At 38.4% G+C, this 13493-nt stretch overlaps 2 protein-coding genes across 4 annotated transcripts in view; both read left to right on the forward strand.

Annotated features, from left to right (window-relative positions):
- The first annotated feature begins 758 nt into the window (after positions 1–758).
- LOC117290663 (LYR motif-containing protein 9-like) lies at positions 759–4838 on the forward strand. The gene is made up of 3 exons (XM_033772181.1): positions 759–904; positions 2526–2618; positions 4346–4838. Exons 1-3 carry the CDS (start codon positions 794–796, stop codon positions 4373–4375), a joined length of 234 nt encoding a protein of 77 aa, XP_033628072.1. The 5' UTR covers positions 759–793; the 3' UTR covers positions 4376–4838.
- A 1246-nt stretch (positions 4839–6084) lies between these two features.
- LOC117290380 (serine/threonine-protein kinase TAO1-like) overlaps positions 6085–13493 on the forward strand; it is a 54586-nt gene continuing 47177 nt past the window's right edge. For all 3 annotated transcript variants that reach the window (XM_033771746.1, XM_033771747.1, XM_033771748.1), the window contains exon 1: positions 6085–6197. The gene's annotated coding sequence lies outside the window, so the exon portion shown is untranslated. The remainder of the gene's footprint in view (positions 6198–13493) is intronic.

Genomic DNA, 13493 nt, shown 5'->3' on the forward strand with positions numbered 1-13493 from the left:
AATGTTTAATTAGTTGGGCTGAGCTAATTAGCCAAAGTATTCATTAGGGGCGCCTAGGTATGATGGTTTGGGATCTAAGAAAGATATCTGTGAAGAAAAATCTGACGATTTATCGATTTTCCTTTGAAAACATTTCAAATTAAAATTTGTACTCTTCGATACTTGCGCGCTTTTTCGTATATAGAATGTGCGTTATACGGGCTATATTATGCAAATGTTTAATTAGTTGGGCTGAGCTAATTAGCCAATTTATTTATTAGGGGCGCCTAGGTATGATGGTTTGGGATCTAAGGAAGATATCTGTGAAGAAAAATCTGAAGATTTATTGATTTTACTTTGAAAACATTTGAAATTAAAATTGGTACTATTCGATACTTGCGTTTTTTTCGTATTTTACAAAATGCGTATACGGGCTATATTATGCAAATGTTTAATTAGTTGGGCTGAGCTAATTAGCCAAAGTATTCATTAGGGGCGCCTAGGTATGATGGTTTGGGATCTAAGGAAGATATCTGTAAAGAAAAATCTTAAGATTTATTGATCTTACTTTGAAAACATTTAACATACCGTAGTACCTCTTACTGCCTGTAACGGTTGTTATCGCGCCGCCGTTGCTTCGTCATGACGGTGTGTTGACAGGTTGTTTTGAAATTTTGTGCCAGCACCAAATTTCTCGCCAGCACCAAATTTGGTGCTAGCACTAAATTTAGTGCTGAGTTCAGCCTGGTCTTTTCACCACATGCAAAGAATGCACCGCTGACTGTCCTTATTTCGACATAAACAAATATCTAAAATGGCGAAACAAGGCGTACAGAACTCAAAGCAGTTGTATAAATACCTGTTAAGAGCTTGCAAGAAACTGCCAGAAGAGTCACAAGGTCACTACAAACACCACGTAAGACAGGTAAGATCATTGTGAGATGTTGGAATTATCACGAAGTAAATCGAGTAAAACTGGGCTATCGCCGGCTGTGCGCTGGCGGCATGCCATATACAATTACAAAACACTGTAAAAGTAAAAACTGATTGCTGACTGACAGGCAGTGACAGCTGAAAGTGATACCACTTTATGATGAAACTGATGATATTGATAGCTAGTGATGGGTTTGTAAGTGATCTCCTTTTCCTCCATGCTTGCCCCCAGCGAAGTCGCCCCGTTATTAATGAATTAAACTAGTTCAGTTGCGATAACGTATATAACATTTAAACGTAACCCTCCTCCCGACGGCGGGGGTTGTTCTAAAACCCCCTCGACCCCCTCGACCCCCACGACCCACGACCCCTCGACGTCCGCCCCGTGTTCGAAGAATGTCCCAATTCCGAATTCATAAAATGTCGCTTTACGGCCGAGTAAGCATTAAGTCCCCGATTTAGAATTCACAGTGTGTGATCCGCGACCAAACTTCCTTCCACGACTAGACTTGATTTCAAGTCTGAGACTGCGGTTATATTTATCTGCATCAGCCACACAGAATTGGGAGTATTTACTCTCCGCTTCCGCACGTCACGTGCACACCAATTGGGGACCCCAAACACGTCCGTGTGGCCATTTGGTCGGTCTGGTCTACAACCTTGAGCTCCGCTTAGAGCAACTAGTAGTACCATGGAGGAATAGTACACAGGACGGGAGCGATCGGCCGGAAATGGGTCTGCCTGATCATCACGTAATGAGTTGGCCGTAATCGTATTCGGGCGGTACACGCAGGTTTTCAGTTTGGATAATAATCTCGGATCGGCCAAGAGATACGCGTGTAAATACCGCGTTTTTTTATTTGTACATAACAATTGCCACAGGCCCGATCTCAGCAGCCAATCACGCGAAGTTTGTTTCGTGCATACTACGTGTGTATGGTATGTCTCGTACGCTGTGTTGTTGTGATGTGCGAGGCATGGTAGTCGATGTCAGCATACAAAATTGTGTGTGTGATTGGCTGAGGTTGTGAACTGTGGCAATTTCGGTGTACAGAAAAAAAGATCGCACAAAAGTCGTGGGTCGTGGGGGTCGAGGGGGTTTTAGAACAACCCCGACGGCGGAGTCGTAGGGTTACGAGCCAAATTTGAATGCAAAGGGCGAAATGGTCTAGTCAACAGATTTGACACAAATTCTAGGATGAAGTTCTTAATCTTCAATAATGACAATGTCATTAATGAATAACACTCAAAAACACAATTGAGCGAAACAGAAAATTTGGACCTGCGTTGCATCGCACGTGTTTTGACTTCCCGATATGTTCAACGCTTTATGTTTTGGTCACCAAGCGCTGAACCGCAGGACCAGCCTATTGGATTGACAAACTGTTGAACCACGGCCGAGTTGGACTAAACCATTCTGTTAAAGGGGTGTTACAAGGCAGTGCGGCAGTACATGTCGCTGTCCGTTTACAATGCCCCCTGTTCACTCATTTTACCCATAAATGACATGTTTTCTTACCCCTACACCACACAAAGCTTCACATCTCACATTTAAAACATTTAAAACTTAAAAATGCTCTTTTTTGCATTTTATCTCTTGTTTAAACTTGCAGAGCTTCCACAGTCATGCCGATGAGTCTGATCCAATGAGAGTGCAGGAGATTATACGCAAAGCAATACTAGATGCTGATTGGATACTTAATAAGGTATCCCATTATCCACCAGAAATTAAACCTGTTAAAAACTTATTTAAACTTTGAGAAAGACTCTGCTAGGGTCGAAATGGCAGGCCATTAAAGGCAGTGGACACTATTGGTAATTACTCGAAATAATTATTATCATAAAACCATACTTGATTACGAGTAATTGGGAGAGGTTGATATTATAAAACATTGTGAGATACGGCTCCCTCTGAAGTAATGTAGTTTTCGAGAAAGAAGTAATTTTTCACAAATTTGATTTCGAGACCTCAGATTTAGAATTTTGAGGTCTTGAAATCAAGCTTCTGAAAGCACACAACATCGTGTGTGACAAGGGTGTTTTTTCTTTCATTATTATCTCGCAGCTTCGACGACCGATTGAGCTCAAATTTTCACAGGTTTATTATTCTATGAATATGTTGAGATACACCAAGTGAGAAGACTAGTCTTTGACAATTACCAATAGGGTCCAGTGTCTTTAAAACTATCTTTTTTGAATTTTTGCCTGAGGTCCTTTTGGTTGGTAAGTTGATTGCAACAGCTTATTCTATTTTCTCAGAAACTTATCAATTCAATAGAGAAGTGACAAATGGGCAAATAATATAGTGCGCCCTCTACAGTTTATTTTCTGTTATTTGAATTCATTATTAAAGACTCTGGACACCTTTTGGTAACAAGGCTTCTCACTTGGTGTATCTCAACAAATGCACAAAATAACAAACCTGTGAAAACTTGAACTCAATTGGTTGTCGCAGTTGCGAGATAATAATGAAAGAAAAAAACACCCTTGTCACCCATAGTTGCGTGCTTTCGGATGCTTGATTTCGGGACCTCAAAGTATAATTCTGAGGTCTCGAAATCAAATTCGTGGAAAATAACTTCTTTCTCGAAAACTACGTTACTTCAGAGGGAGCCGTTTCTCACAATGTTTTTTACTGTCAACAGCTCTCCATTGCTTGTTACCAACTAAGTTGTTATGTCAACATATATTTTTGGTAATTACCAATAGTGTCCACTGCCTTCAAATATCCAACAGCACAATAAGTGTTTAGTGCTTGTAACACTACGTACAAGGAATGATTGAGAAACATTAAAGTCAGTGGACACTATTGGTAATTACTCAAAAATAATTATTAGCGTGAAACCTTTCTTGGTAACGAGTAATGGGGAGAGGTTGGTAGTATAAAACATTGTGAGAAACGACTCCCTCTGAAGTGGAGTAGTTTTCGAGAAAGAAGTAATTTTCCACGAATTTGATTTCGAGACCTCAGATTTAGAACTTGAGGTCTCAAAATCAAGCATCTGAAAGCACGCAACTATGGGTGACAAGGGTGTTTTTTCTTTCATTATTATCTCTCAAATTTTCACAGGTTTGTTATTTTATGTATATAATGAGATACACCAAGTGAGAAGACTGGTCTTTGACAATTACCAATAGTGTCCACTGTATTTAAGATTTAGATATTGGAGGAAAACCTTTACGGGGAAAACTTACACAATCAGGTAGGGACTGAAAACCCAATCCACATGCAAGACTCTGGTCTGAGGTTGGGTTTGAACCAGGGTTAACAGAGGCGAAAGTCAGCGTGGGAAATCATTGAGCCAACTTGATCCCTGTTTACCCTGGGGAGGCCATTTTCCCTCAAACTGGTTAACTAAAAACAATTATACTTGCAACTCAACTAGCGGTTTTCAACCTATATAAATTAGGTTTCTTTCCTTTGTTGTTTCAGTATGGTGCCAAGACGGATGGTGAGAGGTGACATGTAACGGATTGTTGGAAAGGAAACCATAACATGGTCAAGTTCGCGCAAGGATAAATGGCGAATGAGTGGTTGTTTAGAGACGTGAGCATGCGCACAGAGGTTGAAGTGCGAACTACTATTGTCGAGTCATCTCAGGTCGACCGGCAACTTAATGCATGTTATCATTTTGTTGTAACTGGTCCACTCAGCTATGTGCTATGGAACTGGCTATTGGTAACCAGCAATGCGACCATGCCCGGTGGGTTAGTTCCAAATAGTCGACTTGTGTAGACCATCTATCGTTAACTTGACAGAGTTCAAGCAAACTTTTAACAAACTATGGTCAACAATAGTCCACGCGCGAACTTGGCCAATGCTGAAGCTGCTTTGGAACACTGTGCATGGAAGTATTGTTTGAAGCTTTGCATGGTGTAGAGAAATAAGAAGAAACTTTAAATAAATAGTAAACTTGCGAGTACAACCATGTGTAAATATCTTATGAGTGAGTGTTGGCTTTGAAAAGTGCCGGTTTGGTCTCGATGTTTCGAACAGTATACTCTGCTTGTCTCTGAGTTTCGTCTTACTGTAGATTGTATCTGGACTGTCTTTGGGTTGTCCTGAGTGCCAGACTGCCTGACTATTATCATCATGACAGAACACCAATTATGAAAGGCACCAGTCTAATCTCACTATATTGTTTGATTCAAACTCTGAGTCCTTTCTTTTGGGGAAAAACAACATAACAAATTTAGTTGTTTTCTACAAAATGGTTTCGAAGCTATAATGTTATTATGTGTATGAAACCAGGTTGGAAAGGAAAAACAAGTTAAAACAATCTTCTCATCATTTTAACCTCTATGAGAATATAAACAAGCTTATCTGCTTCCCCAATGAACCTAATGTGGCCATCTGTAACTTCCTTATGATCAAGTTTAAACTTGTACGAATTTGTTGAAAGAAGGATGATTGATTAAAAATTATTATTGTTTTACATACTGAGTTTATGTGACCTTGTGTTTTTTCCCTGGCCCTTCTACTAATGATCCCTTTGAGTTTATGGTAGGTTGAGGGTCTTTCTATTGCCGAATAGAGTAAAATTTAAGGGGGACACAAGGGGGTGCACCATTTTTTTTTCAGGGCGGAAGGCTCTGGCCAAGAATAACTGTAGATGACATTTGCGTTTCTCTAAGCCCCTTTCAGCTCTCCTTATGCCACATTTTACACTTGTAATCATTTAAAAGGATGGATTTCAAAATAGGGGGGGGGGGCGGGGGGCACATACATTAACTAGGGTCAAGATTATTTATGAGACTGGGTCTTTAATGTGTTATGATCGAGTGGTTTATTTCCTTCACTCGTTACCAAAAGTGCTATGAAAGACCATAGAGCAAGGAACAGATGGCAAGACATGGCAAATAAAGACATGGGCAAGAATTATAACAGATTTTTTCCCATTAATTTTGTTGCATGGCTTTTTTTACAAACATACACGCGTATGTGTAGAGCTAGCTATCAGCATCAAATACGTTTCTTGGTAAAAGGGATTATGAAAGTGCGTTGATCCCACCAACCCTTAAAACTAAAAAAAAAACCTGCCCCGCCCCCCAGGAGCAACAGTTTGGGTTCGATAGTGACTATCTAGCGCCCTCTGTCAAATGGACCTTTTGTGACAAAAATCCCGGTGGCAGCGCGCACAGGCCAATTATGCGCATGCGCTTTCGTCCGCCATTTTGTGAACGAACCAGGGAGGAGTTTATGGAGTTCAAAACCCGAGGAATTTATGACTTGTATTCAAGCAGGATATTTACGAAGGACGCCAGTACATTTCTCAATCATCTGTGTAAGTATACGTTTAAGTTAGAGGCTACTTAAAGGTATATTTTCATGATTTTGTCACGTTTGTTTGGCACTTCCGTAAATGGCCGACTGTTCATTTCCATTGCATTGGAACTACTATACACACGGCTGTGTATGCGTTTTTACGCTGTGTTATGTGTACGGTACATCGTTGTACGGTACATCGTGCTTCCATTTGCAATGCATACTGTAAGTGTATTGTGTGTGTGGTGGGTACTACTGGATTGTAATTAACGATGCCAGATTTAGGGGTCTACTCCCAAAATTATCTCGTGTGCGAATTAATATCGATTACAACAAATTGGTTTTCTAATTGGGTATGCTTTGTTAAGTGATTTGTTGTTAACATTTGTGATTGAATTTTGTTTGTGATAATTTATTTAATTTTAATTCAGACAGTCTCGATCCGGATCATGTTTCTTGTTTGTTATTGTTTTTTATTTATTTAATTGAATGATTGAAATGTTACAGATTTTTATTGTTGTCTGTAAATTAGAATCAGAATAAACCGACAAAGTGATATAAACTTCAATAATTACCTTCACTTAAGAAGTTGAAAAGCTGTCTTATATCTGACAGCCACTAAGTATTGGTGTATAAAATTTACACGTAGAAAGAAGGCATCCTTGCGAGCGCCTGTTTGATCAGGTTGGAGGTGTGATGTTCCGTTGGTTATTGCATGCTGTGATACCTTACATGGAAACTTTGCATGTAACAGAATTATGATAAAATGCAATGGAGTTCTGACTCCCCCCTTTGAATCCGTCAATATTAGAAAAAGTGTTGGAGAAAGACAGGCATGCTTTGAACTTATGAAGTAGATTCTATTATTTAACCAAAAACATGATCTTATTGTGGTACAATTTATTGAAATTTTTGGGTCAAAACAGGGGGTTGAGAAATATCAGACCTTTTTATAAATTCAGACATTTTGATGAAAAAAGGTAGCTCTGTTATTCATTTTCTTCAGATAACAAAATATGCTCATTGGTGAACAACTTCTCTAGTCCTGAGGATACTGTTCCAAAAAGCTCCTTGAAATCTATACCTGCAGGGGTCAACAAAATGTGGCAATGTCATCCCTTCATCATACTTTCTAAATATAATATCAAAGTCTTATATAACGCACGTACCAAACAAGGTACTCAAGGCGCTGAGTGTATACAAACTTTCAGACCCAATTATTTAGCACCTTATAAGGGTTTACAAGGTGCTACGGCGCATACAGCAGCCACAGCCAGGAACACATCAGGGCGAACCCCTTCTCTTTTTGGAAAGTGCTCTGGGTTCTTTTACATGCGTAACACAACACATCGGACCATTGGCTTTACCCCCTTTTTGAAGGACGAAGCAATGGTTACATGTAAGTCTCTTGCTTAAGGACACAAGTGTCACGGCTGGGGATTCGAACCCACACTCAGTGCTGATCAGAAACACCAGAGTTTGTTTTTCAGACCTTTTTATAGCAGTGACTCTCACTCACCCACTGCAAAAGAAAATGTATTCATTTAGCAAGATGGAACACACCCATGAAAGCATATTTTCAAATTCAACATCAAGAGCAGTCGGATTATAAAACCTACTATTTTATTTTCACTTTTTAAACTAACGTAAGAAGTTGGGTTCTGAGGAGTTTGTTTGTTTGTTTGTTTAGCTGATCTTCCTGCCAAGGGAACTCGGCAAACTCCCATATAGGGATATAAACACAAAACTGGCAACAGGCAACAGCCAACCTTTAATATCTAACATCTATTTATATATAATATTTTTATCTTCTTCATGTAATTTTATGATTGTAAAACCTAGAGAGCTCAAGGTGCACTACAATTTCCAATGTTTTTGGTTTTGAACTTTTTAATGTTGGCTGAATAAATAATTCTAATCTAATCTAATAATCTAATGATTACGAATTGCACTTTTAAACCAAGAAATTGTGCTTCAGTACTAGACTTCAATTCTTAACCAGTGGTTAGCTTGGTAGGATTCGAACCAACAACCTTCTGATTGCAAGTCCTGCAAGGACCACAGTGACCAGGAGTGCAAAAAGTGTTTTTTTATTAAAAATAAATTACTTTACTGTCTAATAAAAAAAGCGTTAGTTCAATGAAAACACTCATTGTTTTAGGAACCACTTTATCTTGCATGACATTATTTTTGTATTCAGTTCACAAAATTTGTCTGGACTACTGGCCTACAAGAACTTTGAAACCGCCCTCTATCTTTTGGTTACAGACCATTTTCCTGATAATGTACAAATGTGTCGTACAAGAATGGACAAGCTGCCACCATTGTTTATCTTTGTATTTTGCTCAATGGGAGGCAAGTCCCAGCGTTCTGCGTTTTTAGCATACCTTGGCAGATTATCGGTTGTGGCTTACAGCCGAGGTTCTGTGAACCAGGGTGACTGACTACTCATATTTTTTCACTATATCCCTGTGCTCGTTATGAGAATGTTTGTTGTATTTCCTTAGTCGAGTCAGGGTTTCATTGTGTCAACAATATTTTCAAAGAAAAGTTATTACTCCAAAATGTTCAAAAAATAATACCGGCAAGTTTTTGGAATACTGACATGAAGTGGTGAATGATGAATGTTTAGTGAAGCACCAAGTACTGTGTGCGTTATTCATTTTGTTGGCAGCGCAAAAGCACTAGCAGAAAGAGTCCGCCTCAAGGCGCTGGAAAAGAACAACAATAAAAGTCTGGACCAGACAAAATTTATACAAATCAACCGTTTTAAAAAGATGAGATTCACAAAAGTTAACAAACAATGTCAAAGTCTCAAAAACTGATTTTTTTTAATAATCTTTTTGTGTGTGTGTATTTGCTTATTATCATCAAATTCTCAGCAGTGAATGACCAACAATACCTGGTTTGACTGGCTATTGGGTTACCTCTGTCACTGTTCATTTAGACAAAGACATTGTACATGTATCATGTGTTCAATTCGTAGTGCTAGACCAGACACCATGACTAATCCATTGTCCAAATAATTGGCTCAAATATTTTCCATATGGGAATATGAAAATGTGGGGCAAGTTAATTTATTCTTTTAGACACGTAACACAATTCCTGCTATTCATTGTATGACTGCACATGCTCTTCAAACAATAATGCTTATTGTATTGTAGGCCAAAAGACCTAATATGACCCGTTCCTAATTGCTTTACAGTGTGATCTACAAAACATGTAAAGTGTTCATTGTATTGTGCATATTTTTTGTCAGACAAGGTACTCATGTGTAATCATGTGTACAAGTACACATACTGAAAGTGCAGGGCAAATTATGTCCATTGGCATTGTACATTAAAATTCAAATTTAGATGCCTTAAAACTTGTTGAAGACTGCAGGACTTGCAATCACAAGGTTTTGGGTTCAAATCCTACCATTATATTGTACATTCCCATTTTGTCACGTTGTAGCCACTTGGTAGCCATCTTTGCTTTTTCCATTTTAATGTTAATGGAGCCAAACCAAGGCTGAAAGGGCCCCAAGTTCGTGTTACGAGAAACTGCAGTCATGATTGCCATTGCAGGCAGGGAACCCAGGTTTACACCAGTGTGCAGTGGGTTCTATATTATTGTAAATTCCTCTCATAATAAACAAAGAAAACATTCTATCTTGTGGCTTTTTCACCACAGGGTCAGATGGAGTGCTGATACATAAATTTGACATATTTGAGGATAGAACAATGACTGATGGTGTCTTTTGACTTTGGTTCGCACACGTTCATTAATCAGTGCACATGCATGTAAACATTGTATGTACCCATGTCTTGTTCTATAGTTCTACCCAGAATTTTTCAAAAGTATGGGGCATTCCGAACCCTAAATTTTGAAGTTTGGCCAAAGCATGCTGAATAGTTTTTTCAATTGAAGTGGAGGTACAGGGAAATCTCTTAAATGCATGCTCATTTATTAATACAGTTTTCTAAAGCATATATTAAAATGTTGCCATTATAAACATCTTGCCAAATCAGTTAACAAATTTGTTTCTACATTTTTAAAGCACAAATTTTGAATAAGATGTGTTTTAAATACCATTTTGTGTACTTAAGAACATGTGAATGTCTTTGGAAGAAATTGTTTCTTGTCATTCCCTTGTAAACCATTACATTATTAAATTTGCATACCGACAGAAAAATTTCACAAAAATAACTATTGAAACAAAGAGGCGCTAGTGTTTATATTTAACATAATTAGTTAGAGCAGAGGTCGTCGATGGAAAAGCGTGGGAAATCCAGTCAAGAATTTGGCCGTGCATCAAAGAGGCATGGCAAGTGTGGCTGGCTGGAATCTCAGCAATGCTATTTATGCTATATAACCATCTGATCCCAGACCATTTACTGGTACTGCTATAATTTATCAGTCTGACTGCAAGATGATGAGGTTAGGTTCTTGTCTGAGAAACGTGTGTGGGTTCTCTTCATAGTTCAACATTTTGATAGCTCAGATATTTGAAGAGAATACAGCGACTGATCCCAGGGTGTTTTTTTTGTTGGGAATTTTTTTGTTTTGGGAGCGCTCATTCAATTGTTTTAATCTTGATATAAATGTAGAGCATTATTACATACAATATTAATAAAACTACTGTAACATGTGAAAATTTCATTTCAAAATGCGGTAGCAACTTTGAGGCCAAAATTCTTGAGTGGTTTAGTCCACACAGGAAGAATATGGCAAGGGTAATCTAGGGCCACTGATTTTCCGTTTCAGAAAAGTGCAAATTCCGTTTGGCAAAAACATGAATTCCGTTTCAGGCACAAAAAATTCCGTTTCATGTTTTTTTAATTAGATAAAAGGTTGTTTAATACCCAGGGACACACTTATAAAATCAATTTGAGATAAGTTGCACTGTTGACTTCGTAAAATGTTCATTTGAACTGACAAATTTCAAAAAAATACTTTTTTTTATAATTGTGGATTATTTTGTATACTGCTGTTCTAAAAAGGTTGCACTGTGACTGCAGTATCAATGCACATGATGTGATAGACTTGATTCCAAGTCTAAAACTGCAGTTGATTCTCTGCATCAGCCACATTGTAGGCTAATGACAGGAGTGTATCCACAAGAGGGCGCTGTTTCAGCATGATCAAAGACTTGGGAACAAGTCTATGGACGTGACCATTCTCCATCCACAAACAAAATGTCAGCCATTTTGTTTTCGCTTTGGCGACAGAATGTTGACAGTTTACGGTTTTATTTTAGACCTTTCCGAGATGAAAAAACATTGTATGTGTTCTTATAGATCATAGGTAAGCTAGTTTGTGTATTATTGTTGGTAAAAGAGAGGGAGAAAATGCAATTTGGGTGAACAAAAAATGTTTAAAACGTGCCGCGAATAATGCCCTTCGCTTAACCATGTTAACAACGTGTGTACACCATGTGTGTAAACATTGAGGATGGTGTGAAGTAGAACAGAATGATCCACGGTTACGATCTCGTACTTTTTAATGGTCTGATTTCTGATGCCTTTTTAGTTTAACAAAAAGAATCTTAATAAAGAATGCAATTTCAATAGTTTTGGCGTCAAGAAAAAAAAAAAAAAATCAAATTTTCTGAAATCCCGTTTTCCGTTTCAAAGGGCAGATTCCGCGAATTCCGTCCGTTTTCCGCGATCGCGGAAAATCAGTGGCCCTAGTAATCAGAGTGGATTGCGTATGTATACACACCTTTGGTAATTAATATAAAAATGAATCACCATGAAAACTTACTTTTGCAAAGAGCACTGAAGAGCTGTTGAAAAGAGCTTACTGTTGATATTGTAGAACATTGTTTGTAACGACCCCCACTGAATGCCGTTTTAGAGAAAGAGGTAAATTTTCACCCCAAAATTTGAATCTGAGAAAGGCTTCCGTCTCAAGCAACTGAAAGCACACAATTCTATGCAACAATTCTATGCAACAAGGGTGTTTTTCTTTCATTGTTTTCTCTCAACTTCGATGACCAATTTGAGATCAAATTTTCACAGGCATGTTATTTTATGTGGATACAGGATCTTTGACAATTCCCCTTCCTTAAAAGATACAGACATCCAATGGGGACCTGGGGTAACATCTGATAGAAATTAATGACATTTGATTTAATAGGCCTACACGTACATTTACATGAGTTCGTCCATACACACTGTTCAGTACACATTTAGGGCCTTCATATTGCAGTGCATTAGTGTTGAAATATCAGACTCCGCTGACCCTTAAAACATCACCAAGTGTGAAAAATTGTGGTTAGAATTTTGTCAAGTATGCTACAGTGTTTCAAGGCTAAATCAATAACCCATTTTTTTCTGAACTGCAGTACATTGTAGCTCTACAAGCACAGTATTGTGTGTACATGTACATAATACATGTACACATTGGCAATTGTTCAGTGCATGATAAAAATATTACAGCGCGTAAAAGAAAAACAATATATTTTTTTAATGAAAAATAGTTACAGGTACAATGGAGTGTTTAAATTTGTACCCTAACAAAATGTAAGGATTGTACTCTTTATTCAGTTAAATTTGTTTTACCCTTCTGTGTTTTTTAATTGGCAAGTTCAAACAGTTACCGCTGTACAATGAACTTAAAGGGGCTGTGTTGTCCTGATCAAAGCAGGCTTGTGGATGTACCACTGCACAATGACCTTAAAGGGGCTGTATTGTCCTGATCAAGACAGGCTTGTGGATGTACCACTGTACAATGAACTTAAAGGTGCTGTGTTGTCCTGAACAAAACAGGCTTGTGGCTGTACCACTGTACAATGAACTTAAAGGGGCTGTGTTGTCCTGAACAAAACAGGCTTGTGGCTGTACCACTGTACAATGAACTTAAAGGGGCTGTGTTGTCCTGATCAAGACAGGCTTATTGATGTACCACTGTACAATGAACTTAAAGGGGCTGTATTGTCCTGATCAAAACAGGCTTGTTGTTGCTGTACATATTTGTATTGTATAATGAACCTAAAGGGACTGTGTTGTCCTGATCAAGACAGGCTTGTGGCTGTACCACTGCACAATGAACTTAAAGGGGCTGTGTTGTCTTGATCAAAACAGGCTTGTGTCTGTACCGCTGTACAATGAACTTAAAGGGGCTGTGTTGTCCTGATCAAGACAGGCTTGTGGCTGTACCACTGCACAATGAACTTAAAGGGGCTGTGTTGTCCTGATCAAGACAGGCTTGTGCACAATGAACTTAAAGGGGCTGTGTTGTCCTGATCAAAACAGGCTTGTGGCTGTACCACTGTATCCTGATCAAAATGGCTCTACTGGGTTGAAGGTAGCTGTGACACTATGTAATT

The sequence above is a fragment of the Asterias rubens genome, chromosome 5, assembly GCF_902459465.1.
Source record: "Asterias rubens chromosome 5, eAstRub1.3, whole genome shotgun sequence".
NCBI lineage: Eukaryota > Metazoa > Echinodermata > Asteroidea > Forcipulatida > Asteriidae > Asterias > Asterias rubens.